Source organism: Aspergillus nidulans, chromosome VIII, assembly GCF_000011425.1.
Source record: "Aspergillus nidulans FGSC A4 chromosome VIII".
Lineage (NCBI taxonomy): Eukaryota > Fungi > Ascomycota > Eurotiomycetes > Eurotiales > Aspergillaceae > Aspergillus > Aspergillus nidulans.
Window position 1 is genome coordinate 3,489,958 of NC_066264.1, and position 25,532 is coordinate 3,515,489.

Sequence of the window (25,532 nt, forward strand, 5' to 3'; positions counted from 1 at the left end):
GGCAGTGAAAAGTCATGCAGGGAGAGTTTCGGAAGCCTCGGATGAAAAGCGATACAGGCGAAAGAATTTTTTTTTCACCTCCAGCGTACGAGAGCCTGCCACTGAAATCAAGGCTAGATCGTTTCCCAGTCTATTTGTAGTATGACGCTATTCGAAGTGGAGCGCTATCGACGTTTGCGGACAATCAAGCAGCGGAGATGACAAGGAATAGGCAGCTCGTGCGACAGGTTTGCCAAGGACGACTTCTTCTGTTGATGTCTGCATCCGACTGGGCATCAGCATGATTATAGCTCGAGGCCACAGAACTAGAAGCTGCAAGGCTGAAAGGCCAAGACGTCGATCTTGTTTACTGCATCTTCATCGAAAAGCCCAAGTGGCGCTTAAGTTATAAGCGACAGTATATCCTGACACAGCATCAGAGTGGACAAAGCGTGATTTCCTGGTATTCTGTCAACATCATTCACTCTTCCAAGAAGCTTCACAGGCATCAGTTTCATCCAAACGGCTACTTACTCCATAGAGTACGGGAGTGCAGATCATGGGCCGTGCCCGCTCTAAGTTGTCTCCTTATTCTAGAACCGCCAAGCTCTTCTTTTCCACATACAGTTGGTGCAGTATCTTATCTCCATGTGATATCACGTGCGACGACCTCAATTGGCAACAACCGGACCGCGTTGTGATTCCCCGTGGGCACTAAACTAGAACATCACTATCATCCCCAACTCCATATTTATCTTTCCTTCCAAACATACTCAGTGATATTCAGTATCTGTTACGGCCGCAACGGTAAAGGCATGAACATGGGCTATTGAGGCCCAATCCAATAGCGCCATCCTGATTCGTACCTACCACTAGCTTATGCTTAGCAGTCCAGTTACAACTTGAAGATGCCCTCTGCAAACAAAGGCAAGGGAAAGGGCCGCGATGTGCGACCGTCGCGAAGCCGCAACACGACCCCCAGCTCTGGGTTCGGCGCAGCGCCGGCTCCGACATCTGCCCCCGTTACCAGCTACCTTGAAAACGACGCGTCCAAACTAGTGATTCCGGTGACCATACAATATTCGGAGATCCTCGAACGCATGGGTGGGGTAGGCCCCATTCCGGACTCGAAATCCTTGGAGCTGTTGATGGAACACCTAAAGTCGCTCAGCCAATCTGCTGAGGCTCGTGGTGATGCCTGCAACGCCGGGATCAGGGAGCTTTCTCAGAAGCGCAAGGAAGTTGTGGATGAACCTGAGCCGTATGAAGGCGACGACCGCGTTAAGATGAAGCGTGAAGATGACGATGAGGAAGAAAGCAAATGGGGCAAGGCAGGAAAGCTCAAGAAGCGAAAAGACCGGGGCAGCAGTTCGAAGGAAGAGCGGCCATTGGCCCATGGAGCTCGTGAAATAACCCGCCAGGATGGCGGAGATGCAAAGGTGGAAGGTGGTAAGTCTTTATAAATCACTTCAGATCGATTGTCTGTACTCTAACCGGTCACTTGCAGCCACGTCGCCAGCATCAAAGAAATCCAAGAATGCAGTGTCGGATGAGATGTCATCACTATCTCCGCCGTCATTGGCATCGCCTCGCCAGGAAGTTGATGACGCAAATGCGGGCTCGCCTGGTTCTGATGACAGCTCTGATTCTCACCAACCTGAGCCCGCGCCAGCCGTACCTCAGATCCAAGTCTTCGGTCCCAACCCGCTTAAGTTCGATGATCCTACAATATACCATATCCGGGAAGTCACGCCAAACATGACAGATGAAGAGAAGAAGGAGATATATAGTGTCAACGTCTTCCCTTCAAGCGACTTGCGCCACTTGATGGCTGGGACTCCTCCAGACCGTGATTTCAGTAACGCCAAACCTACCAACCAGGTGAACAACAACACATTTCTCGTTTGGGTTGACCCTTATGTCCGGCCCATGATGGAGGAAGATATAGCTTTCCTGAAAGAAAAGGTCTATTCCGCCTCGAGCTCATGCATGCAACATCTCACTAATTCTTTCAGGGCGATCGAGTTACGCCATTTCTGATGCCGAAACGAGGGAAGAGAAAATATACAGAAATCTGGGCAGAAGAAGACGGTCTTATGAATATCGACCAAACAAACGGCGATCGAGAACGATTGCCTCTGAATCAAGGCCGAGGTAATATCGATCAGGTAACGGATGAGACTATAGAGACAGACAAAGTCTCTGTAGGCCCGTTAGTCAGCCGCCTTTATTCCTTGCTACGGTACGAGCATCGTGCTCCCGAAGAAAACACCACAAACGGGAGCACCAATGCTGATGTATCGGTGAATGGTATGAACGGAGATTCAATGGATATCGACCATCCGACAGGAGAGTCAGAAAACAAACCACAGCCATCTGCAACAACGTTCCGCGCCGCATCGCCCAGCGGCTTCAAAGTCCCCGCCGCGAAGCTCGACCACGCACAGCTAGACGAACGATTAAAAGCTGAGCTGCGCCACGTCGGCTTCCTCGGGCCAGACGACAATCCAGACTATGACGCTCACTATGACGACGACATCGCGCAGCGCCTCCGCCTCTTGCAAAGCGAACTCAAGAAACAGATGATTATTAACAGTGCGCGGAAAGCGCGGCTCCTCGAAGTCGCCCGCGAGCGCATGGCGTACCAGGAGTACATGACAATACACGACGATCTAGATTCGCAAGTACAGCAAGCCTACTTGAAACGAACAAGGACGCTAGGCAAGAGCAAAAAAGGCTCCCAGGCGAAACATCGACCTGGTGGTGCCGGCGGCGGAAGCCACGTCGTCAGCGCGGCTGGCATTAGCCGGCCCGCTATTGGAGACGTGGCTCGGACCCTTATGGACCGACGTAAGCGCTGGCGCGACTGTATCGGGCCAGTCTTCAAAGATTGCAAGACTACTGTTCCAGGCCCGGGCGAGAGCCTGTTTACCCCCTCCGTTATGGCAGAGTACGAGAAGGCAGAATTGGATGGGTGGGAGGAGGAGCAGGAATGATTCTTTCATTTTCTTGCAGTCTCTCGTGACCTCAGTCACTAGGTCTTGAATTCAGATGATTGCATTCCTGGTTTTATTTGGTTTGGCGCATTATGGAGCATATTTTTCTTAATGGGAGGTGTTGGAAATCATTATCTATGGGAGGTTTTGTGTGTTGTGTGATTATTGTTTCTCAAAGGAACATAAGCATATGAGTTCGTATGCATGTCTACTTAGTTAAGTCCTGAGGGAACAGCGAACGAAATTGGGTACCAATTGCAAGCAAACTTATTATGGATCCTAGATTAATCATCAACGATGCACTATTAGGACCTCACCCTGATAGCGCTTCAACCGTGCCGTCAGCTCCCGCTCGCTGATTTCTAGCTCCGTACATATCTGGTCAAAACAGTGCATCCCATCAAGGTATTTGGCTAGATCTTTATTGTCGATGAAATCCTCATCATCGTCGTCATCATATAGCGGTGCGGAGCGACTCCCGCTATACACTGAGGCACGGTCCTTGTCCTTCCCATCTTCACTGCGATAATTATGATTACGGTGATGGTGCTGATTGTGATGGTGTTGTTGGTGTTGCGCAATAGGCGGAGGATCATCACCTGCACTAGAGGCGTAAGGACTATTTGCGCCGGTCCCAGGACCGCGCGAAGATGGTCCGCTGTGCTGGTAGTGGGAGCGCGGTGTTGTAGCGCCCGACTTGAACTGCGGAGCAGGGTTACCGGTTGCTATAGCGTATTTATGTACGCGGTACAAGAAGCCTTTGATAATACCGAAGGTGATGAAGCGGCGAATATCAATGTGAGCAAGTTGGCGGCTGTGCTGGAGGTACCACTGCTTAACGCTCTGGCCTTGTTTCAGGCTAGCGTATAACTCCACGATGCCGACGCCGTCAACTACTTCCCGGTTGCCAATGGAATTAGTTGACATTGCTAATGGGTCGGTGGGGCTTCGGGTTGAGGAGATGAGTGCGCTTGTATTCGCTGGACTGGGGGTCGCTGTGGGACTAATGTTTTCGCTTGTGCTAGTTGCAATACTGTCAGTCCCCCGACTAGGCATTGATTCCCCAACGGGTGGCCAAACAGCGTCTTTATCATGCCCGGGGGGGATGGCCGCTGGTGTGGTGGGTGCCGTCATCGGGGAGGCGAAAAGGGTATTGACGTAGCGGGCGCATTCACGTTGCATGTTTTCATCTGCGGCAATTGTGGAGCTGAATAGAGCAGTGGGCGCGTAGATAGCCGAAAAGGAAAAGATGTCGAGAAGGAAGATGCAGCCGTAGTAAAGGAGATGCCGGATTGCGCGGCAGGTGAGGGAAAAGTCCGTGTCGGCGAGGAGTGAGATGATGCGAATACTGTTTACTCCGTTGATGTGCGGGACAATCTGGCACATAATAGTCAGGACATCATCTGTTTATACATATCTTCCTGATCATATACATACGCGTTGCAGGGTCAGATCCCAGTTCTCGTCGAGGAAGGCTTGATAGCGGACAGTGAATAAGGGCACCTGCCAGGCGCGAACGGGAGGCGGATTAGGGTATACGGGGAAGAGCTTTATATTCAGTGTATTCAGCTCATCTGTGTCCTGGTTAGTTCCAGTCCGAGAAAAGTTATGAGAAAACATACCGATTGGGATCATGCATTCGCAGTAGTTGTTCAAGTCTTCCATTAAAGTCTCACACAAGCTGTACACCTTTCCCTCACCACTCTTTGAATGATCTCGCGACAAAAACCCGCTTTGTTCCTCCAACCCGTGCATCAAATCCGCCAGTTTCTGGACAACGCTCTTGTAGCTGCTGAAATCTTCCTCCTCCGCCAGTACAAGGCAAAAGTTGAAGATGAACTCATTCCGGTCATACCGAGGAGACTTCATGCATATCGGATAGCCCAGAATACGGTATCCATTCGTGCACACTTGAATGAGGTTTCCGCAAAGCTCCTGGCGAGGAATCACAAAGAACGATATGTCGGAGAAGGTGAAGAAGGGGGGCTGCGACGCAGCCGTGTTGGAGAAAGTAATCGCTCCATCAGGGACCTGGTGAACGACCTTTGGGCCTTTCGAGTTGCATCAGTCAATCATTCAGGAGCCGTAAGTGTCATATGGCCTTTAACTTACCTTCCTGTGTGTCGAATTTGCTGTAGAAAATGGCCTTGATCATGATTGAGGAGCGACGACCGACGTTTAGGTCAACGGAACGAAGTCGGGTGTCATACCGAGCTGAGGGACATATCTGCTGCGAAAGGCGTGTTACTTCGCCAAAAGAAGAGAGATAGCAACAGCAAAAAGAAAAATAGGAGAATTCAGGTTCTCTGTCAAGCTTTGCACAAAGGCTTGGGTCGATAGTATATGAATGTTGTGAGAAATAACGTGGTTGTTAAAGCTGGGCAGCTGGAGATGGAATTTGGAGCCTGGCCGCTTAGCTCCACCCGCCAAACAATTAGTGGAGTCTGGAGTAGATAAAACGCAGCGAATGAAGAGATCTGATACTCTCAATTTAACTATAAGAAAATTGGCGGATATTTGAATGCAATTCAGAGCTAATATTCCCAGTAAACTTCAAGGGCGCAAGGGCTGCTAGCAATATAACGGGGTATTAGTTTAAAAAAGTCGCGATCAACATCGTACGAAATACTGCAGTTCTATATGAATGAAAACCAAGCTGCAAATAGATATTCCAAAGAAGGAATATCCTGAGGCAGTCAAAACGAAAGTTCCACTCGAGCGCCGTAAATGCATCCAAAGTAACGGGGAATGTCGCATCCTGGAAGCGAACAGGACATCACATTAGCCAACCTCAAAAGAAAAAGCTCCTGATACCCTAGACCCTATCGCGCCGTCCTTGCAGGCGAATGAGGCGGAGGCCGAATATCATTGCTCGTTGAAAACAAACGAGAAGAGGTTAGCAGATCCAATGGCTCCGATAGCGACACGGATTGCGGAATCGAGGATCTGCCTGCTTGAGAAATCGAGGCCGGGAGGTCGTACAGATAATTCAACGGCTGGCCTCTTCGAATTGCGTTTAAGACATCCGTGTAACTACCACGCTCCCCGGCTTCCTTGAGCCACTGCTCCCAATCTTCATCCAATGGCACATTAGCACCCCGTTCTCGTGCAGCCGTTGCGGCAAGAAGACGATGGTGTAGTTCCACCCCGCAGCTTTCCATCTCCTCCTCGCTGGACTCCTCAGTCTCCTCCGCTGGCAACACACAGTCAATACCCCGGTCGTTTACTGCCTCGTTTTGGACTTCTGTCTCCTCGTATGTCGTGGTCTTGACTTCTGTTTCGCGAATCGGTTCGGGGCCGTCTTCGACATGTACTGTGACAGAAGGACGCGGGCAAGGTGACGCAGGTCGGATCGCATCGGCGGTGGTATCGCGGACCTTCACACCTTCCTCTTTCTCGTACCGCTGGCGGGCCGATTTAGTCCCTTCCCAACGACATAGGGAACTGATTTCAGCTTCGGTCAACCCAAGCTCATCAAATACCCTGAATAGCTTGCGATGCCAAGGAAATCGGCTTAACCTCATGCGATGGGGGCCGTATGAATAATCCAGTCCGGGATATTGGGCTTCCACGCTGTCTAGCGATCCGTAGAAGGTTGATGTTTCGATGCGAACCTCTGGAACCAGGTTGAGAGCGATATGCGCGGCAAATGTTGCTGGGTCGCTGGTGCGCTGGCGCGGAAAGGTAGCTCGATGTACGATTTGAGCTAGGGATGGTTTGTGCATTGTGAGAGAAACAGGCGATGTTGGACTTGAGAAGTGACAGTAGCGGTTGAATCGGCGACAATCCAGGTAATGGATCTGATGGATTATAGGTAGGAGAGAAGCGAAAACAGGAATTATCAGAGAGACCGAAGGAATTAATCCCGCAAAGCCTATTATAAAGGAGGGGGGTGAAATCGCCAGCTAATTTTAGGCAAATGAGGCACTGTCTGGGTAAAAGACAAAAAGACAGAGTTTTGGATAGACAAAGGAATTGAAAAGGAGGCGAAGTCGGGCAATTGCTCGATTGTAAATGGTAACACCTCCTGGCGAACACTTTGGACCTTTGTAACCTCCTTGGGGGGCGTCGATCAATAGCTGGAAATTAAGAAACAATGAAGGGCTGCGCTTGGATGCTCGTGGCACGAAGGTGGGTTTGAATCTCCGCACAAGGAATCGCAGGTCGTAGAAGAAGCTCAGGTGATGGCACAATCAGGATTCCGAAGCTGTCACATATCATGAAGTTGCGGCGCACCTTCGCATCGGCGAGGCTGGTCCGTTGGATCCCAGCAATGGAATGTAAAGGAATAAGGTACGAGTCGGGTCCACCAGTAGGGAGTCTCGGCTCTGCTCGCCTTGATCTCGAGTAGATAAACTTGTAGATCAGTCCTCGCTTCTTCGCTTCCGAACTAAAATATAACAAGCCGGCTGCGATATAGTGGGTATGATACACTAGAGCCAAATCTCCAGGTACCCCGGCCTCAGTCCAGGGTCAAGTCAACACCGCGTCGCTTATCTAGTGGAGGGCGAGAGGTGCGAGTCCATGGTTATTGATACGCTGGGCTGTAGGTGGAGTCGAACGGTTGATCAAGTTTCAGGCTCGCCAGGTTCAAAACGAGGGGCAAAAGAGAGAGAGTGAGGAAGGCGAGCGACGGTCAGGTTTTATTTATAATGCCAATCCACTTCGCAGCCGGCTGACCACGCATACAAATGACCACCACATCAGCGTACTTGCGTGGAGCGTTGGAGCGATGCTGTCATGAATTAGTAGCCACCTAGTAGCCACCTGGGAGATGCGACAACAGCTGAATCCAGCATGGCACCAAATCTCATCGATTGCAGTGCGTTGGCCAGCGGGTCTTCCTCCACTCGTTTCGCGGAGGCTACCTGCATGGCCACTTGGCCAGCGACAGCCCAACTGATATCGCCCGGGCGCTATGTCGAGGGCCCTGTAGGAACATCAATGAGGGAATCAACGAGGCGGCTTGATAGGCTCTGCAGTCCAGACCAATAGCACGAAGAAAAAGGGCTGCAGTCTAGGCTGTCCCATACTTAGTAGATTGCCCCAATCAGTGCGAATACTTCAATGGCTTACTCCGCATTCCGTCGCAGGCCCGATCGCTGTTCGCCACTATCAAATATCATAGACCGCCAAATGGCTCCATCACCCTCAGCCCCCCGTCGTTCTATATACTCCGTGTTGTGGTTGAGGTCGAAGATTATACAAATGGAGGCCGTCACGTGCGGGCACCGAACCGACATTCTTCCAGGTTACTCGACCCTCATCGCGAGCATCACCATATGCCTTATCTGGCGATAATATGTCGCTAAATCTGCAATTGTCCCATCAGAATACGCCATCCAGGATCGCCGATGTCGACATTTGATGGAGTCATCCAAGGTATTTGCCTCAGAGTACCTTCATTGCAGCTCGAACATTGACAGCTCCAACTCGCAGAGTTCCCTTTCATTACTAGTGCGTCCGAGCTATTATACCAGGGATGGTCTCACTAAGTTGACTAAATTGTGTCTCTAGTCGATTACTTCCGAAGAAACCCAGAACGGCCACCCCCTCTGGCCTGCTTCCTCAGCCATGCTCACAGTGACCATCTCCAAGGACTCGAGTCCTTTAGAGCCCCTTTCATATACTGCTCATCAGCTACCAGAGAGGTAATGGCTGCAGCAAGGTGCCTGAGTCCATTGACTAATATCTTGTAGATTCTTTTGCGAATCGAGAAATATCCCCATCGAATGAATTTCAATAGTGGAATCCTCGAGTCTCGAAAACTGCACTACAAGCACTTGTCGAAGCTTTTGGTAAGCATTTTTATAACATACGGGGTGGCACTTGCTAACCTGGGGGCAGAGGCCGATTCCACTAAACACGCCGACGGAGATTGATCTTACTCCGAAGCTATCTATCAGAGTTACCCTTCTGGATGCGAACCACTGCACTGGCGCTGTGATGTTCCTTATTGAAGGTGATGGAAAGGCCATTCTTTATACAGGAGATATACGTGGTACGCGCTAGCCATCCCCACTTGGTCATTTCTCTGACGGGCAACAGCGGAATCGTGGTGGATCGATAGCCTCATCCGACACCCAATTCTTATCCCATATACCTTGGGGATCAAGCGATTAGATAAAATATACCTAGATACAACGTTCGTCCACACATCGCATATTCCCCATACCTTTCCAACAAAAGCGGAGGGCATAGCTGAGCTCCTACGCAAACTGGAACCGTACCCTGAAGACACTAACTTCTACTTTCGGGCATGGACATTCGGGTATGAAGAGGTCTGGATGGCGCTCGCCGCTGCCTTTGATACCAAGGCAAGTATATGTACAGGCCTCTTTTCGTCTAGCTTACATATGTAGGTCCACGTGGATCGTTATCAGATTGGCCTGTACAGATCCGTCACACAGAGCGGTACAGTTGAAGCAGCTTCGCTCTGTGGGTTCAGATTGGGAAATAGAGTTGTCTCAGGCTGTCTAAGTGAAGATGAGCGGTCTCGTATCCACAGTTGTGAGCCAGGCGTCCACTGCTCTGCCGCATCATCAAAAAACACGGTCCACATAATCCCCATAATAAGCCGGACGGACAAGGGCGCCGATATTCCCGAACTCGGGGCTGGCGGTGGCCTAGGTGATCTATATCAGATCCATGAACTGGAGGTTCCGGACCAATACTCACTAGATCAACTGGAACAGCTCTGCAGCGAGAAGATACCTGATCATGAAGCTCTCTCCAAGGCAAAAGAAGCTCTCTCAGCAGCATTCAGGTCTAACACCAAAGTCCTGTCTCTGGACAGCTACGGAATGAAGGACGCCCACGAGATGCCTTTAGAAGAGCTTGTGAATATCCTCAGCCGCGGTCCTCTGAGCGAGGAACGTATGTTGCTGGAGGATTTGCCTAAATCAATCGATAAACTAGATAGATCAGGCGAACCTCTTCCAAGGACTATAGTAAATATAAACTGTCCCACTCGCATGAATTATAATCAGTCTACTGACAACATGCACAGCGATTCCCGTATTCCCGCCATTCTTCCTACGCCGAGCTGTGCGAGTTGATAAAAGCTTTCAAACCTCGCGATATTCACCCTTGCACAGTGGATCCTCTAGATTGGGATGAAGACGTCTCTATGGAAAGTCTCTTTGGCCATCTCTGTTCCGATAACAAGTTCGTCCACGACCAGTACATGCGTGAGATGACCGCGTTGGAGAACGGCGAACGCCCCAGAAAGAGAAGACGACGTAATCCTGAGTCCCCATCGCAATCAACCCAACAGTTAACCGTAACCGAGAACAGCACTACTTCACAGGCCTCGCAAATGTCACAGATTTCTATGCGGACTGGCCGTGAGATAAATGGTGCTGTTCCAACAATGGGGGGCCATAGTTCTTCGCTCTCATTAGATCCGCCTCCTATAAGGCCAACAATTGCCTCATCGTCCCCTCCTTCTCCACCACCTGCGACTATGGCACAACCACTAGAACATACCTACCGCACTACAAACAATGCATCAGATAATGGCTCGAACTCGGATTCCCTCCCCATTCCCACCTTAAGCCCGGAGACCGCGAAAGCGAGACGATATACTATCCAACAAGCATGGCATTACCTCAACGACGCCCAGAAATCTCAGAGCAATAAGTTTCAACTTGTCTCCCTTCCATCTTCATGGTCCACAAACGGGGAGATTTCTGGGCCTCGCCTATCTATTTCTGAAGAACACGATGTAAGAGAGCTTGTCGGGGGGTTTTCGTCTTCCCAGCCAACGGCGATTTACGAGCCAATAGCCAGTACTGTACGACAAGGGAAGCCACCTTTGCCGACTTCAACCGGTGTTGGGATCAATGTCGATGAAGCTATTGACAATACAGAACCGGATTTGTATCACAATATCATCCTTGAAACCGACAACGACAACGGCTCTGTTAATGAGACTGACACGGAGCACGAAACAAATCAGCATCATTTCAGCCAAAATAGCATATCCTCATCCGCATTTGCTTCGCAGAGTCAAAGCCAGAACCAGGGCCGACTGGTCGAATATTTCGAGGAAGAAACCGCAAGCGAAGAGGAATACATCAGCGACGCTGCGCAAGGACTTGTAGATCCAGATAGAGATCTAGCTCCGGCTCTACAACTAGAGTCGGTGCTAGAGACAAGGAACCGACCTCGGGCTCAGCATCCATTTCTCGTTAGACGAGAATCGTCACTTCGGAACCGGCAAGCGGCATATCAAGCGGCAAGAGAGGATAATTATGATGCATGGGCGGGGATATCACTTGTTTCGGCGGGGAATAATCATACGGAGGAGGAGATTGAGCTTTAGAAACATACATAGATAACTCTGAGAATTCTGCATAGCGTTTGGCACGTATCATCATGCCATTCGGCCGACGCCATACTCATTCTCTCAAACTCATGTCATACACTCACCAACAAACTGACTGTTGCTGCTACTACAAAGTACTCAGTCCCTTGTCCTCCTCCGGCTCCTCCCTTTAATCTTTGTCTCTTTTAGTGCCCATTCAAGCGGGCCAACGACCTGACAATGCATCTGGCGTACAGATTTATGGTGGAGGGCGTAAAATACAAGAACAGTAGGAGCACATGAGACATATGAGTCTATTAAGAAACGTAAAGTACTAATGCTTTCCAGGATATTCCCTATAGGATGCCGAGGAACAACCTAGGGGAGCGCCCTGTTCAGCGCGAACTGCTCTTCAACGCTAGGCCTGATGCCCTCAAGCAGAATGTCTGATGCCCTCAGGCAGAATGTAATTGATATTTAGGCCCTGTAATGTAAGACATGGTAGAACATAAGTGCAGGTTGGGATGGGGAAAATGGGCAAGTTATGAGCAGAAGCCACACAGCTGCCAGCAGCGAATACATCCCATTACAAATGTATATACCCTAAAATAGGATTTTAAAAACTTCTCTTCCCTACAAGCATCCATAATGGATACCGGTAATGAAAAGAAGATCAACCTAGCGATGGGCGCAGCCCATCAAACTGACTTCGTGCAAGATGAAGTCAGGGCAGTTTCTTTAAGTGTTCAAAAATTCCCAACCGACCCTAAGGCCAATTGGAGCGGTCAACTAGGTAGTTTTCAACTAGCAAAAACACGGTCTCGGATGGCTCCTCACTGACACGTGTAAAACCCTTGCACCAGGATGGAGAAAAAAAGAAGAAAAAATTATAAAAGTCTGGCGGCGGCCGCAGTCTTATAAGTATACGCCAAGACACTAAGCGTTGCACTAGTGTAAGCGAGAGTCTTCTGGACTTTCCTGACTGGTGATTGGTCGCCTTGGTAAAAAATTGCAGCCTGATGCGCAAGGCAAATAAGTGCATCATGGGAGTCTGCCAAGGCGCGCCTGTAGTTTCCTCCACATCTTCATGGACATATCGGAACATACTGGGGCTTCCATACTGCTCGCTGGAGTGTTACCTGAAGGCAGCATAACTAATTGGACACTTGAGCTTCTGACTTTTCTCAGCTGTCTGCCCATTCCATATTGAACTCTGTTCGTTCTTCTGAACAACAGCGAGGGGTAATCCAGCACTGCCACGTGACATATTATGTCGTAATTGGATGATTTGCGGATGGGGGAGAGCGACTATCTCCTCACTCAGCTGCACTCATGACTTCCAACCTTCAAACTGATTTATCTTGAGAGCCGCTGCCGATAGCTATCAGCTCTTGTGATACTTGATATCTGAAGCGTGTGAAGTCTCTTACTCGGAATCTCCACATGGCTCTTGCTCTTCGAGCGACGAACGAGCGGTAACCGTTGGACTTGCTGAGCTCCGCGTGGGACCATCCGCTTGCTATTCTCACGATGGATCTCGTCCAGAAAGAACACGAGCGCCTGTCAAAGCGATTAAAATCGTCCGAAAGCATTCAAAGTGTCCAGGATGCAATAGACTTACTTCAGTCGACCAGGGACAAGATCGCCTCCGGTTCGTTCGCTCGTGAATCTTATCGCTGGACTACAAATGATTGTCGGACTGACCTGAGCATCATTAGATCCAAATCAAGCCTCGGTTGCCTTGGCCAAACTCCAAAATCCTATCAAATTGTCATTCGATGCCATCAATGACAACCTAAAGGAAACTCACAGCGGCCTGAACAAGTACTCAAAGGCCTTAGATAAGGTAGGCATCTTGCCGTGTCGCATTGTTTCCCAAGTACTGACATGATATCCCAAGCTCTTTAAAGATAGGCCTCTACCGAGCTCCGAACACGATGTCCTCTCGTCCCAGGAACACCTAATCAACCGGGCCATCGCCATGCACTTACTCCGCGAAGGACAGTTCTCCGTGGCTTCTGCATTTCTGTCAGAGGTAGCCGCGAAAAGGGCTGCAGAAAAACAACAGAGCTTTGACTCCGATAATATGGATGAAGCTGCCGCGCTCTTGGACATTGGTGGAGTGCCTTCAAGCAAAGTCCGCGACGAATTCCACAACATGTACCGGATACTTCACGAACTCAAAGAGAATAATAACTTGCTGCCAGCTATAGAGTGGTCGAGAAAGGAGGAGAACAAGGTGGCACTAGAGGCGAGAGGAAGCAACCTCGAATTTGAATTATGCAGACTACAGTTCGTTTGGCTCTTTCATGGTGGCCAAGAGCAGCGCGGACCTACTCCTGAAGGACGACAAGCAGCACTGGAGTATGCCAGGCGCGAATTTCAAGCTTTCTTTCCCAGATACATGCGAGAAATCCAGCAGCTAATGGGAGCGATGGCTTTCAGCCCTAATCTGCCTGACTCTCCTTACAAAAACATCTTCAACAATCCGTCTGCATGGTCTGATGTATCACATTCTTTCACTCGAGAGTTCTGTGCATTACTAGGACTGTCCCCTGATTCGCCGCTCTATATTGCTGCGACTGCCGGTGCGATAGCTCTACCTACACTATTGAAGTTGCAGACCATCATGAAAGCCAAACGGACCGAGTGGACTACAGAGCACGAACTACCGGTATGTTGAGATAAAGTTAGCGGGTTTGGCTCTTGACTAATGTGATTATCAGGTCGAGATTCCACTTCCGCCGTCCTACCTATTCCATTCTATTTTTGTGTGTCCTGTTTCGAAAGAACAGACGACCGACGCAAATCCGCCCATGATGATGCCCTGCGGTCATGTGATTGCGGAAGAGTCGCTCAAACGACTCTGCAAGGGCACAAGATTCAAGTGTCCATACTGCCCTAACGAGAGTCATCCTCGGGAAGCCAAGAAAGTGTTTCTTTAAGACAGGGATTCCGGTCTGGCTGGTGTATCATGAGCAGGATTCTCCGTCATATCAGACAGCGTTGAGTTTGTATACAAAGGGCGTTTTCAGGGCGGCGCATTCTGGGCTGGGATATGGTTAGGCGCATGTTTTTCTTAGCATATATTCATGAACATTTCCACTTCTCAATCTTATCACTTGTATACAGGCACGGGGATGTGCATGACGAGTTGACTGTTGTTGGCCGCCGCATGGAGCGCCGTCAGCAGAATCCAATTGGCCATGGCCTCTCCTCTCTTTGCAATGTAGCAAGACACATCCTTGGCGCATCAGGAATAACTTATAACCTATCCATCTGACCCTGGCCTTAGAAGTGACTGATCACGAATGTTTTCAAACCAAGAATGATCAATCAACGATGATGGACTGCCGGCCCACACACATCCCTTTAGCTTGAAATATGATTGGACGTTAGAGTCACATGATTACGTGGCTGTTTCGTGTTTTGGGAAACCACTTTACGCGTGAAATACACCAAATGCGCGTCTTCAACTCACCACCAAGCATAAATCACTGAGATGCGAGAGGAAAACTACTTCTAGCTCAAACAAACGACTGACGCCGTTTATGGCGACAGATTCTTGCCCGGTCGAATTCGACCAGTACCTGCACCATCCGTCGTCAAATTCATCTAGCGGTGCCTAACCAGAAGCTTCTCCATACGCTGCGATACCTTTCCATACTAACAGGGTAAGGGTAATGGTAAGGCCTGCGTTTTACCAACTTCCCTGCCATTGATTTACCTAGATGCCCCTTAATTCTTCAACTCAGCATTTTTCTGTTTCTTTCTGCTCCCATCCACCCTTCCAAGCAGGCTCAAAACTACTCTAACAATGCTCACGACCAGGCGAAACCATCAATCCCACAACGACAGCTTTTCTTCCAGATATGGTACCTCGAAGGCTTCTCGGTCCAGACGACATGCTCGCGATGCTTCAGTTGCATCGAGAGGCCCCGTAAGGCGCCGAACTCCAGCAAGTCCGCCTGATGGCAGGTAAGACAACTCAATTGCGCCCGGATATCGTCCGAATCACTGAGTCTCTGCAATAATCAGCTCTACCTCTTCCTCCGTCATCACCATCAGTGTTGGCTCTGACAGACGACTTTTCGCCGCTCACAAAGAAATCCTCTGCGTGTCGCCTTTTTTCGCAACCGCATGTTCCCGAGCCCGATCGCTGAACCCATCAAGCAGCCGGCGGATATCATTGCCAGAAGAACAACCGGAGGTATTCTCATGCATTCTCGAATACCTCTACAGAGGAGATTACTACCCGCGGCTGGTCCAAAATGAGAAACACAATACATGGGAACTGGAGAACCCTAAACTTGAGGACGGACAGACCGATGGAGCTACGCTCTTTCATCCGGCTGCAGGCGCAGAAATATTGAGAGACACTGCTGTCTAGTATGTGCCATATTACATTGTATCTGTCCATCACAGTCACTGACGTACCATACCTGGTAAAAAGTTGCGCCGCTAACAAGTACGGCCTCGAACACCTGAAGCGCCTATCCCTCGTCAAGCAGGGCCTTCACACCGGCATTCAGTGTAGCACTATCCTCGCAAGTGCGCGCTACGCCTACGCCAACACTCCCGACCATGAATCTAAACTCCGAGCTCACTATCTTGCCCTCATCATCCGAAGCAGGTCGACTTTCAAGCGAAGCGGCACGATGCAGATGGAGATGGAAAAGGGAGGCAAACTGTTCTTTGACCTCTTCGTCGCCATGTGCAACCATATGGTCCGTTCATTCCTGTCCTTGATTTCATATCGTCAACCAGCTTTGGTGTTAACTAGCATGCTTCCGCTTAGGATGACCTCGCGGCTGCAGCGCCGAGTACCAAGCGTTCACTCGCCGCGTAACGGTGATCGAAAATCACCGAATACAGCCCTAACGAAATTAATGTGGCAGTCAGAATGTGATTATAGCTTATGTTCAGTTGATGGTCTTGTTATTAATTTCAACGTTTCTTCTTGTTGTCTCGGTCTTTTTCCTTCTTCTGGCTTATGGTTTCTATTTTTGGGCAACATCCATGCTCTGCCCTGTCCTGCTGTACCATAATCCCATTGACCCAGAGTTAGTGTTCGCCTAGCTAGGTTCGGGTTGTCTCGTTCAATAATTTATATCTTCTCTATCCATGTACTTATTCATACTTGCCTGGCCTTATACTTTAAAGAATACTTGGTGTCGCTTAATCGATGACGTATTCGCAACTCCATTTCATCGCTATACTGTCTATAGCTTATTGATACCATGCATAGCAGGACTCTGCCCGATATCTAGTCAACAATACAGGTTTTGCTATCTTCGATTAAGGTTCATCGACGTTCGCATCACAGCTCGTCGTTGAACAAAGATTAATGAGCGGTGCATACCTAGGCCTCGGATACTTGGTTTAGAGGGATTGCTTGCTAGCTGTATGTCTGTCCCTGGCGCCATCATGTTGGGCTCGGACAAGCTGACTCCGAATCTTTGGGTAACGCAAGCAGTTACTTGATGTAATTCAGACTCTGCTGATAAGCAGTTTCACAGGAACTGCAGATAATAGTCCTAGACACCTGTTCCGGGGAACGCTGTGCCTCCTTTGCTAAGGACGATCATGCCACGCTCACGAGCAATATAGCCTTTCATAAGGCCCTAGAAATGATAATTAGCAAGCACTCCGATTCGGAAAGTCTCCCCAGCACTCACTTTGTAGATTAGATTCGATAGCAGGCATTCAACTTCATCAATATCAACTCGGGCTCGCGCGTCTGCATGGGTCCCGATCCGCAGCGCTGCTGCAAATTCGGCAACGGGTATTCTTGTACGTCGGATCAGTGGCTGTCCGTCTTTAGGTTCTTCGAATCCACCAGCTATGAAAACTTTTCGGAACAGATTGCGCAACGCTATGTCTCGGCCTCGCTCAAGTGGTAGGTAGATGCGTCTCCTGACAAAGTCTTCTTCGCCCGCAGACATAGCGGCGTCAAAGCCATGGAGATCACCCTTTCGGATGCAGTCGCATAATGGGCGAAACAGCGTTTCAAGACGTGGAAAGTCTTGAAGAAGCTTCTTGCTCGGTAATGTATGAGTGTTGACGATATGGCAGGGCACAAGATACGTTAAGATCAACCTTCCAAATAGTCAGCGATAGAGGTCTCAATGGGGAGACGATACAACTGACTCCCTGTTCTTGACAGAACTTTTCTGACAGTAGTTCCAAGCATATGCAAGGTGCTCCTCTGCCTTGTTCGGGTAAGCTCTCAAAAACGAGATGACTATGAATGACCTCCTACCTCGGCATAGTTCTCATCCAGAAAAAAAATGACACCCACAAAGTAGTTAAACGTCACTATGTGCGATCTGGGATAGAGTTCCTTATCTGGTAAATCGTGTGACTGGGCATTAAGAGCACGCAGGAGATTTTTGGAAAGTCCGACAGCATTGATCTGGGACTTCAATTAGTTGTTGCTCTTCGGAAAAGTAAAACATCGTATCTCTCACACCTTAAAATATGTTTTGAATAGGAGATTTGACATATAATAGACGCCCCATTTTCGCGATTCTTCTTTTGGCGCTCTACAATATTTTGTTAGAGATGGGAACGTACCGAGACATGACTTCGTCTCACCTGTCATTGAGACACAGGGTAAACATTCGGTTCAGTACACGGGCAGCTTCCTCAGTTTTCGCGTTCTTCCCAAAGTCGGTGACCATATCATCCTCTGAGAACTCCACAGATCCCTGGGACGAAGATTCCGCGTCGGCCTTGGACGCGAAGACCCGCAGGTACTTTCCAACTACATAAAGACAAGGTATGGTCCAGGTTTCCAGCCCAGGATTCGTGTAAGCTCTAATCAGCACATTGGCCAGATCTTTCCAGTTATCAAAAACGTTAGCCCAGCTGGCGCGTGATGCGAATTCATCGAACTTGACGATTTCTCCGACTGCTTTCCAGTATGCTGAAAAGATATCAACCCAGGCGTTGAGGTCTTGCTTCGGTATCTTCTCTCCATTGAGCTGAGATATGTAGTATCGTAGACTTGCAGGTAATTGCGCAGCATTGGAAAAGTAGTAGAAAGACTTCAAGCGGTCGGGGTGTTCCGGCGTATCGACCGGGGTGAGGGCAGCTGCTAGGCGAGGGCCGGACCCAAGCCTGTGCCCCGCTTCGAGGTCTCGCAGAATGGTGTCCATGGGTAGGGATGATTAAAGGCACGGCCGCTGGGAGATATTATATCAAGGGGTCTGCATTCTTTACGAAATCGTGCTTTCTGTCGGCTGTCCCTGCATCGGAGCTATCATGAAGTTATGAAACCACTCTCCAGATCGAAACGGAAGTGGGGAATGGTGCTCGGGCGGCCAGACAATGGAAAAGCGGCACTAACTTCACCAGCCACGGTGGCTGTGGTCCATCCAAACGGGACTAGCGTTTTTGCCAAGCCTCTAGGTCGCTTAGACGAAGGGCGGCAGCCCTAAACTCCCCCAATTTCACAAATCTTCCATTTTCGTGAGGAGACAACCCGGCACACCTATATCGACAACTAATCGACACAGCGTCAATAAAAGTGAGTCAAACCTACGATAACCTTGTGACTTGCTGAAGAAAGTATAACTGACTGTCAATTTTCCAGATGGGTGAGTCAACCTTTTATTTCCAATACCCGTATCCCAGTTGAGTCGGCAAATCCCACGATCGTTGAGCGACTCCTTCCGGACCAATGGACAATGAATAAATCTCTTTCGCATCGCTTTAATTGAAGATTCCCGGGAAAATATCTACGCTTCATATGGAGGAACTGGACGGCAGGAAACAAACGTGATGGAAAGAGATAATTTTTTCGGGAGCCGACACCCGCACATACAATTCTGCCCATCTTTAGCCGACCGTTTGATTGTCCTCCGAATACGGGATTAGTCGCCAAACGCTGCCGATTCACTGGGATATAAAAAAGGATTCACATGAAATCCTAGGAGGAAAACCAACTGACGGATATACCATAGGGCGTCTCACCGAGTACCAGGTCATCGGGCGTCATCTGCCCACCGAGGCCAACCCCACGCCCAAGCTGTACCGCATGCGCATCTTTGCGCCCAACGCTGTCGTGGCTAAGTCGCGGTTCTGGTACTTCCTGACCCAGCTCCGCAAGGTCAAGAAGGCCAACGGTGAGATCGTCAGCCTCAACGTGGTATGTTTCAACGGCGCCTATGAAGGTTGAACAGACTGTTGACATCCGTATCAGATCCACGAGAAGCGCCCCCTCAAGGTCAAGAACTTCGGTATCTGGCTCCGCTACGACTCCCGCTCCGGCACCCACAACATGTACAAGGAGTTCCGTGAGATGAGCAGGACCGAGGCCGTTGAGGCTCTTTACCAGGACATGGCTGCTCGCCACCGTGCCCGTTTCGGCTCCATCCACGTACGTTTAGACTGAATTTGTTCTCGCTTTGATAAGCGTCCCTAACACTCAGTATACAGATCCTCAAGGTTGTCGAGATCGAGAAGGCCGACTCTATCCGCCGCCCCTACATCAAGCAGCTTCTCCAGAAGAACCTCAAGTTCCCTCTGCCCCACCGCTCCGCCACTGGCAACAAGAAGAAGGTCTTCGCCTACTCTCGTCCTTCTACTTTCGCTTAAATGTGTGGCTTTGGGTTTGTGGGAAAGGAGTGTGCGGATGAATGACTATGTAATGGCCATAGCATGCATGAAGGACACAGATCACGCGGAAACGCCGGCGTATCTACAGCCCAATTGATGGGAAAGATGGTTTTATGTCTCTAGTCCTCTGCAGCGACCTTTCAAGTTATATCCAAAAAATCATGGGGTTCATTTTTTGTTGTTATCAGCTTTCCGCAAATTCTTGCTTAGAATGCCCACTTTTGGTAAGATGAAGCGACACAACATTAAGCGCATCTAGTCCCCTCAGGTCTGGCCGAGCATTCTTTTTTTTTTGTTGGCAAGATTTCGCGGCTCATATCAGTTGGTCCTAATTCCTGCGGTACCTGGCTTTCGGGATGAATGGTTTCATAATTCCTTGCAAAGTATTCATAAAAGGTGCCAGTGGATATGGATGGGCGTAGTATTTCCTGACTGGCTCTGTTCGTCCACTGTCTCTCTTCTGCCTATCTCTTCTTGTCCTCCCCGATTTTTAGGCTCGTCAATCAAGCTGTGTTTTTTCAGCCTGCGTAATCTCCCGGGCTGGGAATCTCCTCTTAACGCCATTTTTCTATGTCTACAGCCAAGAATTTGAGCGAGTGCCTGTTCTCGTACGATCTCAGGATCAGCGCATTATATTAAATTAGCACCATCTATGTGCGCTAGCGGGATTTTGCTGTGCTTATATTATATTCTAGCTCTCTCTCTCTCTCTCTCTTTACGATATATGGGTATACCTGACACTCGCTAATGGGCACATTCGTAAAACCTCTCCTAGCTTCTACTAACATCCCGTTCTGCCCATGTGCTGTTCTGTTTCAGGCGCAGAACCTTCGCCGGCGGGCCAATATATATACAATGCAGTCTGGATCTTTCACCTACGGATGGCACTAAGACATTACTCACCATAACTACATAGCGCTCAGGAGCTCCCTCGGCCAATAGAACGTAATAGCAGAAAATATTATTGCCCTCCCTATCCTCCTCGCCACATCTTTACGCTATTCTAAAACTATTTGGACCGGGACCGTTGTGTCACGGCTTCTGCGTCGCGCTATTCTGGGAAGTTGCTTGAATTCAATCATTTCTATTATATATTGTATGCTACCTAGAGTCGAGAATCTCTTATGTCCCTCTTTGTTGTATTTCTAATCCAACCATGCTCCTCTCATTCGCGGGCAGATTTCGCTTTCTGTAAGGTCGTAGCCGACGACTGATGCGACTGTGTGCCAACCATGGCGAAACCACGGATTATTATAGCAATGGCATTCTGAACCCGAGCCCTGATATGCCCGACAAATGATTGATTGATAATCGCGTGCTCGCGGTCAGGGACGCTGCTGTATTACGTCATGTACGGAGTAGCGTCGGCGTTTTCGGGTCCCGCTTTTCGAAGCTCCTTCCAACAGACATCTTCGGCCGGACTTCTGACACAACCTAACGCCCATTGACATTCCAGTCCTGTGTCTTTCTTTGCGAAAATGTTTTCTCGCTATGCTTTCCGCTGCGCTCAACCCCTGAGGCAGGTAAGTGTTTATTCGGCAGAGTCCCCGGCTTTGTCTAGCTCGATTGCGGCTTGAATAATTGACCACCAATACGTTCAGAGCGCCCGCCAATACTCCACCGAAGCCCCCAAGAGCAAGTCCCTTGCCCCCGTCTATGTGGCTGTCGGTCTGGCTGGCCTTGGTGTCGGATTGTACCGCTACCAGTCCGGTGCTGCCACCGCAGAGGCTCCTGCTGAGCGTCCCAAGGTTTTCACAGGCGGAGACCAGGGATGGGTGAACCTCAAGCTCTCTGACATTGAGATTCTGAGCCACAACACCAAGAGGCTGCGCTTCGAATTTCCCGACAAGGAGGCTGTCTCCGGTCTCCACATCGCCTGTGAGTTCTCCGAGCGCACGTATTATGGCTAGATGAACTTACAGCACTATCCAGCTGCTCTTTTGACCAAGTATTCTCCCCCCGATGGCTCGAAGCCAGTTATCCGCCCCTACACTCCCACTAGCGATGAAGGTACGCTACTGATACACCACTCGTCTGGCGCTGGCGTCATTTTCTAACTGACCATTACAGATCAGCCCGGTTACCTCGAGCTTGTTGTCAAACGCTACCCTAACGGCCCGATGTCTGAGCATCTGCACAACATGAATGTCGACCAGCGTCTGGACTTCAAGGGACCTCTTCCCAAATACCCCTGGGAAGCCAACAAGCATAAGCACATCTGCTTGGTCGCTGGTGGAACTGGAATCACCCCAATGTACCAGCTAGCTCGCGAGATCTTCAAGAACCCCGAGGACAAGACCAAGGTCACTCTCGTCTTTGGAAACGTCAGTGAGGAAGACATCCTCCTGAAGAGGGAGTTCGAGGACTTGGAGAACACATACCCCCAGCGATTCCGCGCATTCTACGTTCTTGACAACCCTCCCGAGGGCTGGACCGGCGGCAAGGGCTACATCACCAAGGAGCTTCTGAAGACTGTCCTCCCCGAGCCGAAGGAGGAGAACATCAAGATTTTTGTCTGCGGTCCTCCTGGCATGTACAAGGCCATCAGCGGGCCCAAGGTCAGCCCTAAGGACCAGGGCGAGCTTACCGGTATCCTGAAGGAGCTGGGTTACAGCAAGGACCAGGTCTACAAGTTCTGAGCAAGGCTTGTCATAACTTGCCCGGTACTGTCGCCTATACCAAGCGAATCTGTTTCTTTTAGGAAGGCATACCTCGCTTGTAGATTTGGCTAAACCGACTAGCGGCCAAATATAGCAGCGTGTGCTGTGTGATGATAGATAGGAAAATATTTTTTTTTTTTTGCAATTACTCAAATCCCTCCAACTTTTTGTATCTGTAGTGGCGCACAGATCCCTGCTTTGTGGTGCTGTAGCCTTTAGCCATCACTGGCCAGAGGGCGCGCATGACCGAGCGACACTAGGCTATGCTCACGCCTTCAATTCACAAAACGACTCACTGCGCGCCTGGAGTCGTCTCACAAGGAGAGTTAACGTCGCATACCTGTGTGGGTCCGGTCTACCGGGTATGCGACTGTATAGAGCTTGCCGCTGACCCGCGCTCTGGTCGAAACCGATACTATCGCCGTTACGTAGAAGCTGCTTAACATTCGGACCCTTGACGGCGTTTATACTCTCCTCGGGGCGAGTCAAAATAGGACTTATGCTGTAAGCCAGTCGCAGCATCCTTACAATCACGTTAGACCATTGCATGAACTGTTTTCTGAATTATCGCATCGAGCGCAGCGCGTAGCGTCTGGGATTGCGACGGCACCCCAAGGCTCCGGTCGGGGCTTCAACCCGCACACTCCACTGCGGGCGTATGTACTCGGCTACGCCAGTGTGCCTTGCCAGTCCATGCCGATAATAACCTGATCCCGATAACGAACGGTATAATGATGCGGTACGCGTTTAAACCCTATAAAGTAAGAATATCTCAAGATCGGTCCATGGATCGTATATTTTAATTCGGTTGGCGGGGTTTCGAGGTCATGATGATGGTTCCCAACACCGACCAGTAGTGGCCGCGCACCGCCGCGACCTTGGAAGCCAGCGCTGGGCGGGCGTGCAAGCCAGGGCCCTAGTTCGCCTAGTAGTTCGGTGTGTGCGAGACGACTGCGAGGCCAGCCCAGGGATCGGCCATGGGTAGCGGCAGTGCTCACTGCGGCCTTCGCCGTAGTAGTAGGCCTTGCAGGTGCTGAAAGCTGAGGAAGTGGGTGGTCTGCGCTTCTCGGGCACGAAGGCACAGTGTCCAGGTTTTGTGCAGCTTCAGCCTTTGAGGTATTTAGTGGACACCTTGCCCCCTTTTAGCGCGCAACCCTGCGAAAAAATTCTTCTCCCTTCTCGCCCCCCCCTTCACCCCAAACCCGCCAGAACCCGCCAAAAGGCTCCCCTTCGGTTTTGTTTTTGGGCTTGCTTCCCTTCCCTCCCTTAGCTACCCTCTTCTCCCTCCAACTAGCATACCCATTCCTCGCGCCACAACCGGCACCTCGGTTCAATATGCCTAAAAACGATTCAAAGACCGTCACAATCGATGTGGAGGAGTTCACTAAGACTCGTGACAGTGTAAGTCTTGTCTTATCTGCCTTTTCGGTTTGATTTGCGTTTTCGAGGCGCTCGCGCGCCGCGTCTGTAAACAATGAAGCTGTCGCGGCATCCGGTCGGCGACTCCCCCGTTCCAGCTGGGCAACGCTATTGTTCTCTTTGTGTTTATTTTCATTGCCCCATAACATCATCTGGTGAATTTGGCCCCAACATCAACTTGCAACAATATACACCAATAATCGCGAATCTATTTCGCATCTTTTGTCTCGCTCTTGTTTCGCGCAATTACAAAAGTGCATCATCCACTTCAGCGCCGTTGCTACAGCCAGCTCAAATCGCTTGTCGCACGTCGCTCTTTTGTCTTGTCACCTCTTCGCTTTCGCATGGCTTTGCGCGCCGGACTGTGGACTCGTGCTAATATGCGAACAGTTTCTCGCTAAACTTGCGCAGCTCCAGTCTCTCACTTTTGAGCTGTCGCGCGCATACATCAACCACACCAGTGCGGTGCTTGGTCAGGATAACGCAAATGTAGATATCTCGGCGATCACCAACACCCTCGCCGCCAGTCTTCGGGACACTGGCGTACTCGCTGCAGCCGGCACTGGTTCCGGCGCCGAGTCTGGCGAGAAGAAGAAGCGTAAGCGTCGCGCTGATCCTAACGCTCCGAAGCGCACCTTGACCCCATTCTTCCTGTACATGCATCACAACCGGGCACGCATTGCTGAAGAGCTGGGCCCCGATGCGAAGCCAAAGGATGTCTCAAACGAAGGTACCAGACGCTGGGCCGAAATGCCCGACTCGCAAAAGGAGGTATGTGTTTGCCCTCTGAACTGTGTCTCTAGATGACTGTTGCTTACGTGTGGTTAGGTCTGGAAGAAACTCTATGCGGACAATCTTGCGGCGTACCGCGAGAAGGTTGCTGCTTATAAGGCGGGTCTTCCTTTTGATCGGGATGACAATGATAAGGCAGCCGACCAACTACACCTAGACGTCGCCGCCGCCGAAGCATCGGATGAGGAGGAGGAAGAAGAAGAGGATGAGCATGGAGAGGAAGAAGAGGAAGAGGAGGAGGAGTCGCCTGAGCCTGCTAAGGAACCCACTCCCCCTCCTCCCAAGCGTCGCCGTAGCGAGGGTAAGCCATCCAAGGATGTCTCCTCTCCTGTCGTTGAGAAGAAGGGCCGAAACGAGTCGCCGGAGAAGAAGAGGCGCGGGGCGGCTAAGAAGGACAAGGAGGAGCCGCGCAAGTCTCTTGGAGGGGAGTCGAAGCGCTCGAAGAAGAAGCGCAAGAGCGACGTCGGTGGCGATGACGAGTAAATTGGTTTTCAGCGCAGAGGATAGTAGTTACCAGGGGCTATTTGTATAGCAATATTACGGAGTTGGACTTGGTTTTTGTTTCGCTGCTGATTCCTGTACTTAGCTTTACTCTTTGTTTGTAGTACATTCCTATTCGCGAAGAGAACTGGTTTGCGTCGCAACTCACAATCCTTGCAAGGCGACCATTCTACTTCAAGTATATCCCGGATATAATGTTTGTCAATGGGATGAAGCATCCGCTGTCTTCATAGGCCGGAATGGGTCCTTATCAGT

General features: G+C 50.1%; 10 protein-coding genes across 10 annotated transcripts, besides 1 other annotated feature; 7 read left to right on the plus strand and 3 right to left on the minus strand.

Annotated features, from left to right (window-relative positions):
- Positions 1-25,532: part of a sequence feature (contig 1.7 1..773302(-1)) that runs on past both edges of the window.
- ANIA_00440 (histone acetyltransferase NGG1) lies at positions 705-3,202 on the plus strand. The gene is made up of 3 exons (XM_652952.2): positions 705-1,428; positions 1,487-1,944; positions 1,995-3,202. The coding sequence occupies exons 1-3, from the start codon at positions 888-890 to the stop codon at positions 2,973-2,975; spliced, it is 1,980 nt and encodes a 659-aa protein (XP_658044.1). The 5' UTR covers positions 705-887; the 3' UTR covers positions 2,976-3,202.
- ANIA_00439 (nitrogen permease regulating protein NPR2) lies at positions 3,267-5,130 on the minus strand (the record flags this gene model as incomplete). Its single annotated transcript, XM_652951.1, has 4 exons — positions 3,267-4,352; positions 4,413-4,549; positions 4,598-5,026; positions 5,088-5,130. 4 exons carry the CDS (start codon positions 5,128-5,130, stop codon positions 3,267-3,269), a joined length of 1,695 nt encoding a protein of 564 aa, XP_658043.1.
- On the minus strand, positions 5,798-6,878 carry ANIA_00438 (uncharacterized protein; the record flags this gene model as incomplete). The annotated part of the gene is made up of 1 exon (XM_050613403.1): positions 5,798-6,878. Exon 1 carries the CDS (start codon positions 6,698-6,700, stop codon positions 5,798-5,800), a length of 903 nt encoding a protein of 300 aa, XP_050469221.1. The 5' UTR covers positions 6,701-6,878.
- On the plus strand, positions 7,773-11,301 carry ANIA_00437 (putative DNA repair protein; the record flags this gene model as incomplete). The annotated part of the gene is made up of 9 exons (XM_652949.1): positions 7,773-7,797; positions 8,308-8,432; positions 8,493-8,626; positions 8,722-8,773; positions 8,823-8,976; positions 9,114-9,333; positions 9,373-9,851; positions 9,894-9,925; positions 9,985-11,301. 9 exons carry the CDS (start codon positions 7,773-7,775, stop codon positions 11,299-11,301), a joined length of 2,538 nt encoding a protein of 845 aa, XP_658041.1.
- On the plus strand, positions 12,624-14,329 carry ANIA_00436 (ubiquitin-protein ligase RMD5). Its single transcript, XM_652948.2, has 4 exons — positions 12,624-12,934; positions 13,002-13,129; positions 13,184-13,957; positions 14,010-14,329. The coding sequence occupies exons 1-4, from the start codon at positions 12,814-12,816 to the stop codon at positions 14,226-14,228; spliced, it is 1,242 nt and encodes a 413-aa protein (XP_658040.1). The 5' UTR covers positions 12,624-12,813; the 3' UTR covers positions 14,229-14,329.
- On the plus strand, positions 15,088-16,132 carry ANIA_00435 (BTB/POZ domain-containing protein; the record flags this gene model as incomplete). The annotated part of the gene is made up of 4 exons (XM_652947.2): positions 15,088-15,261; positions 15,322-15,672; positions 15,737-16,010; positions 16,082-16,132. Exons 1-4 carry the CDS (start codon positions 15,101-15,103, stop codon positions 16,130-16,132), a joined length of 837 nt encoding a protein of 278 aa, XP_658039.1. The 5' UTR covers positions 15,088-15,100.
- csn12 lies at positions 16,490-18,523 on the minus strand. Its single transcript, XM_050613404.1, has 6 exons — positions 17,881-18,523; positions 17,756-17,828; positions 17,546-17,698; positions 17,434-17,495; positions 16,962-17,382; positions 16,490-16,907 (listed from the first exon to the last, which is right to left on the minus strand). Exons 1-6 carry the CDS (start codon positions 18,441-18,443, stop codon positions 16,821-16,823), a joined length of 1,359 nt encoding a protein of 452 aa, XP_050469222.1. The 5' UTR covers positions 18,444-18,523; the 3' UTR covers positions 16,490-16,820.
- ANIA_00433 (60S ribosomal protein eL20) lies at positions 18,768-20,088 on the plus strand. Its single transcript, XM_050613405.1, has 4 exons — positions 18,768-18,818; positions 19,251-19,435; positions 19,490-19,666; positions 19,726-20,088. Exons 2-4 carry the CDS (start codon positions 19,325-19,327, stop codon positions 19,882-19,884), a joined length of 447 nt encoding a protein of 148 aa, XP_050469223.1. The 5' UTR covers positions 18,768-18,818; positions 19,251-19,324; the 3' UTR covers positions 19,885-20,088.
- On the plus strand, positions 21,342-22,710 carry ANIA_00432 (cytochrome-b5 reductase mcr1). The gene is made up of 4 exons (XM_652944.2): positions 21,342-21,428; positions 21,507-21,783; positions 21,838-21,915; positions 21,976-22,710. Exons 1-4 carry the CDS (start codon positions 21,384-21,386, stop codon positions 22,542-22,544), a joined length of 969 nt encoding a protein of 322 aa, XP_658036.1. The 5' UTR covers positions 21,342-21,383; the 3' UTR covers positions 22,545-22,710.
- Positions 23,879-25,259, plus strand: ANIA_10103 (uncharacterized protein; the record flags this gene model as incomplete). Its single annotated transcript, XM_050613406.1, has 3 exons — positions 23,879-23,966; positions 24,375-24,755; positions 24,813-25,259. Exons 1-3 carry the CDS (start codon positions 23,901-23,903, stop codon positions 25,257-25,259), a joined length of 894 nt encoding a protein of 297 aa, XP_050469224.1. The 5' UTR covers positions 23,879-23,900.

Excerpts from the sequence above, each read along its gene's own strand:
- ANIA_00440 (XM_652952.2), top strand. The coding sequence starts at position 888 with ATGCCCTCTGCAAACAAAGGCAAGGGAAAGGGCCGCGATGTGCGACCG. Across the intron at positions 1,429-1,486 it reads AGATGCAAAGGTGGAAGGTG|CCACGTCGCCAGCATCAAAG; the intron begins GTAAGTCTTTAT and ends GGTCACTTGCAG. Across the intron at positions 1,945-1,994 it reads TAGCTTTCCTGAAAGAAAAG|GGCGATCGAGTTACGCCATT; the intron begins GTCTATTCCGCC and ends TAATTCTTTCAG.
- ANIA_00436 (XM_652948.2), top strand. The coding sequence starts at position 12,814 with ATGGATCTCGTCCAGAAAGAACACGAGCGCCTGTCAAAGCGATTAAAA. Across the intron at positions 13,130-13,183 it reads ACTCAAAGGCCTTAGATAAG|CTCTTTAAAGATAGGCCTCT; the intron begins GTAGGCATCTTG and ends TGATATCCCAAG. Across the intron at positions 13,958-14,009 it reads CTACAGAGCACGAACTACCG|GTCGAGATTCCACTTCCGCC; the intron begins GTATGTTGAGAT and ends TGTGATTATCAG.
- csn12 (XM_050613404.1), bottom strand. The coding sequence starts at position 18,443 with ATGGACACCATTCTGCGAGACCTCGAAGCGGGGCACAGGCTTGGGTCC. Across the intron at positions 17,383-17,433 it reads AGTTCTGTCAAGAACAGGGA|GTTGATCTTAACGTATCTTG; the intron begins GTCAGTTGTATC and ends ACTATTTGGAAG. Across the intron at positions 16,908-16,961 it reads TATCGAATCTAATCTACAAA|GGCCTTATGAAAGGCTATAT; the intron begins GTGAGTGCTGGG and ends TATCATTTCTAG.
- ANIA_00433 (XM_050613405.1), top strand. The coding sequence starts at position 19,325 with ATGCGCATCTTTGCGCCCAACGCTGTCGTGGCTAAGTCGCGGTTCTGG. Across the intron at positions 19,436-19,489 it reads AGATCGTCAGCCTCAACGTG|ATCCACGAGAAGCGCCCCCT; the intron begins GTATGTTTCAAC and ends CATCCGTATCAG. Across the intron at positions 19,667-19,725 it reads CCCGTTTCGGCTCCATCCAC|ATCCTCAAGGTTGTCGAGAT; the intron begins GTACGTTTAGAC and ends CTCAGTATACAG.
- ANIA_00432 (XM_652944.2), top strand. The coding sequence starts at position 21,384 with ATGTTTTCTCGCTATGCTTTCCGCTGCGCTCAACCCCTGAGGCAG. Across the intron at positions 21,784-21,837 it reads CTCCGGTCTCCACATCGCCT|CTGCTCTTTTGACCAAGTAT; the intron begins GTGAGTTCTCCG and ends AGCACTATCCAG. Across the intron at positions 21,916-21,975 it reads CACTCCCACTAGCGATGAAG|ATCAGCCCGGTTACCTCGAG; the intron begins GTACGCTACTGA and ends TGACCATTACAG.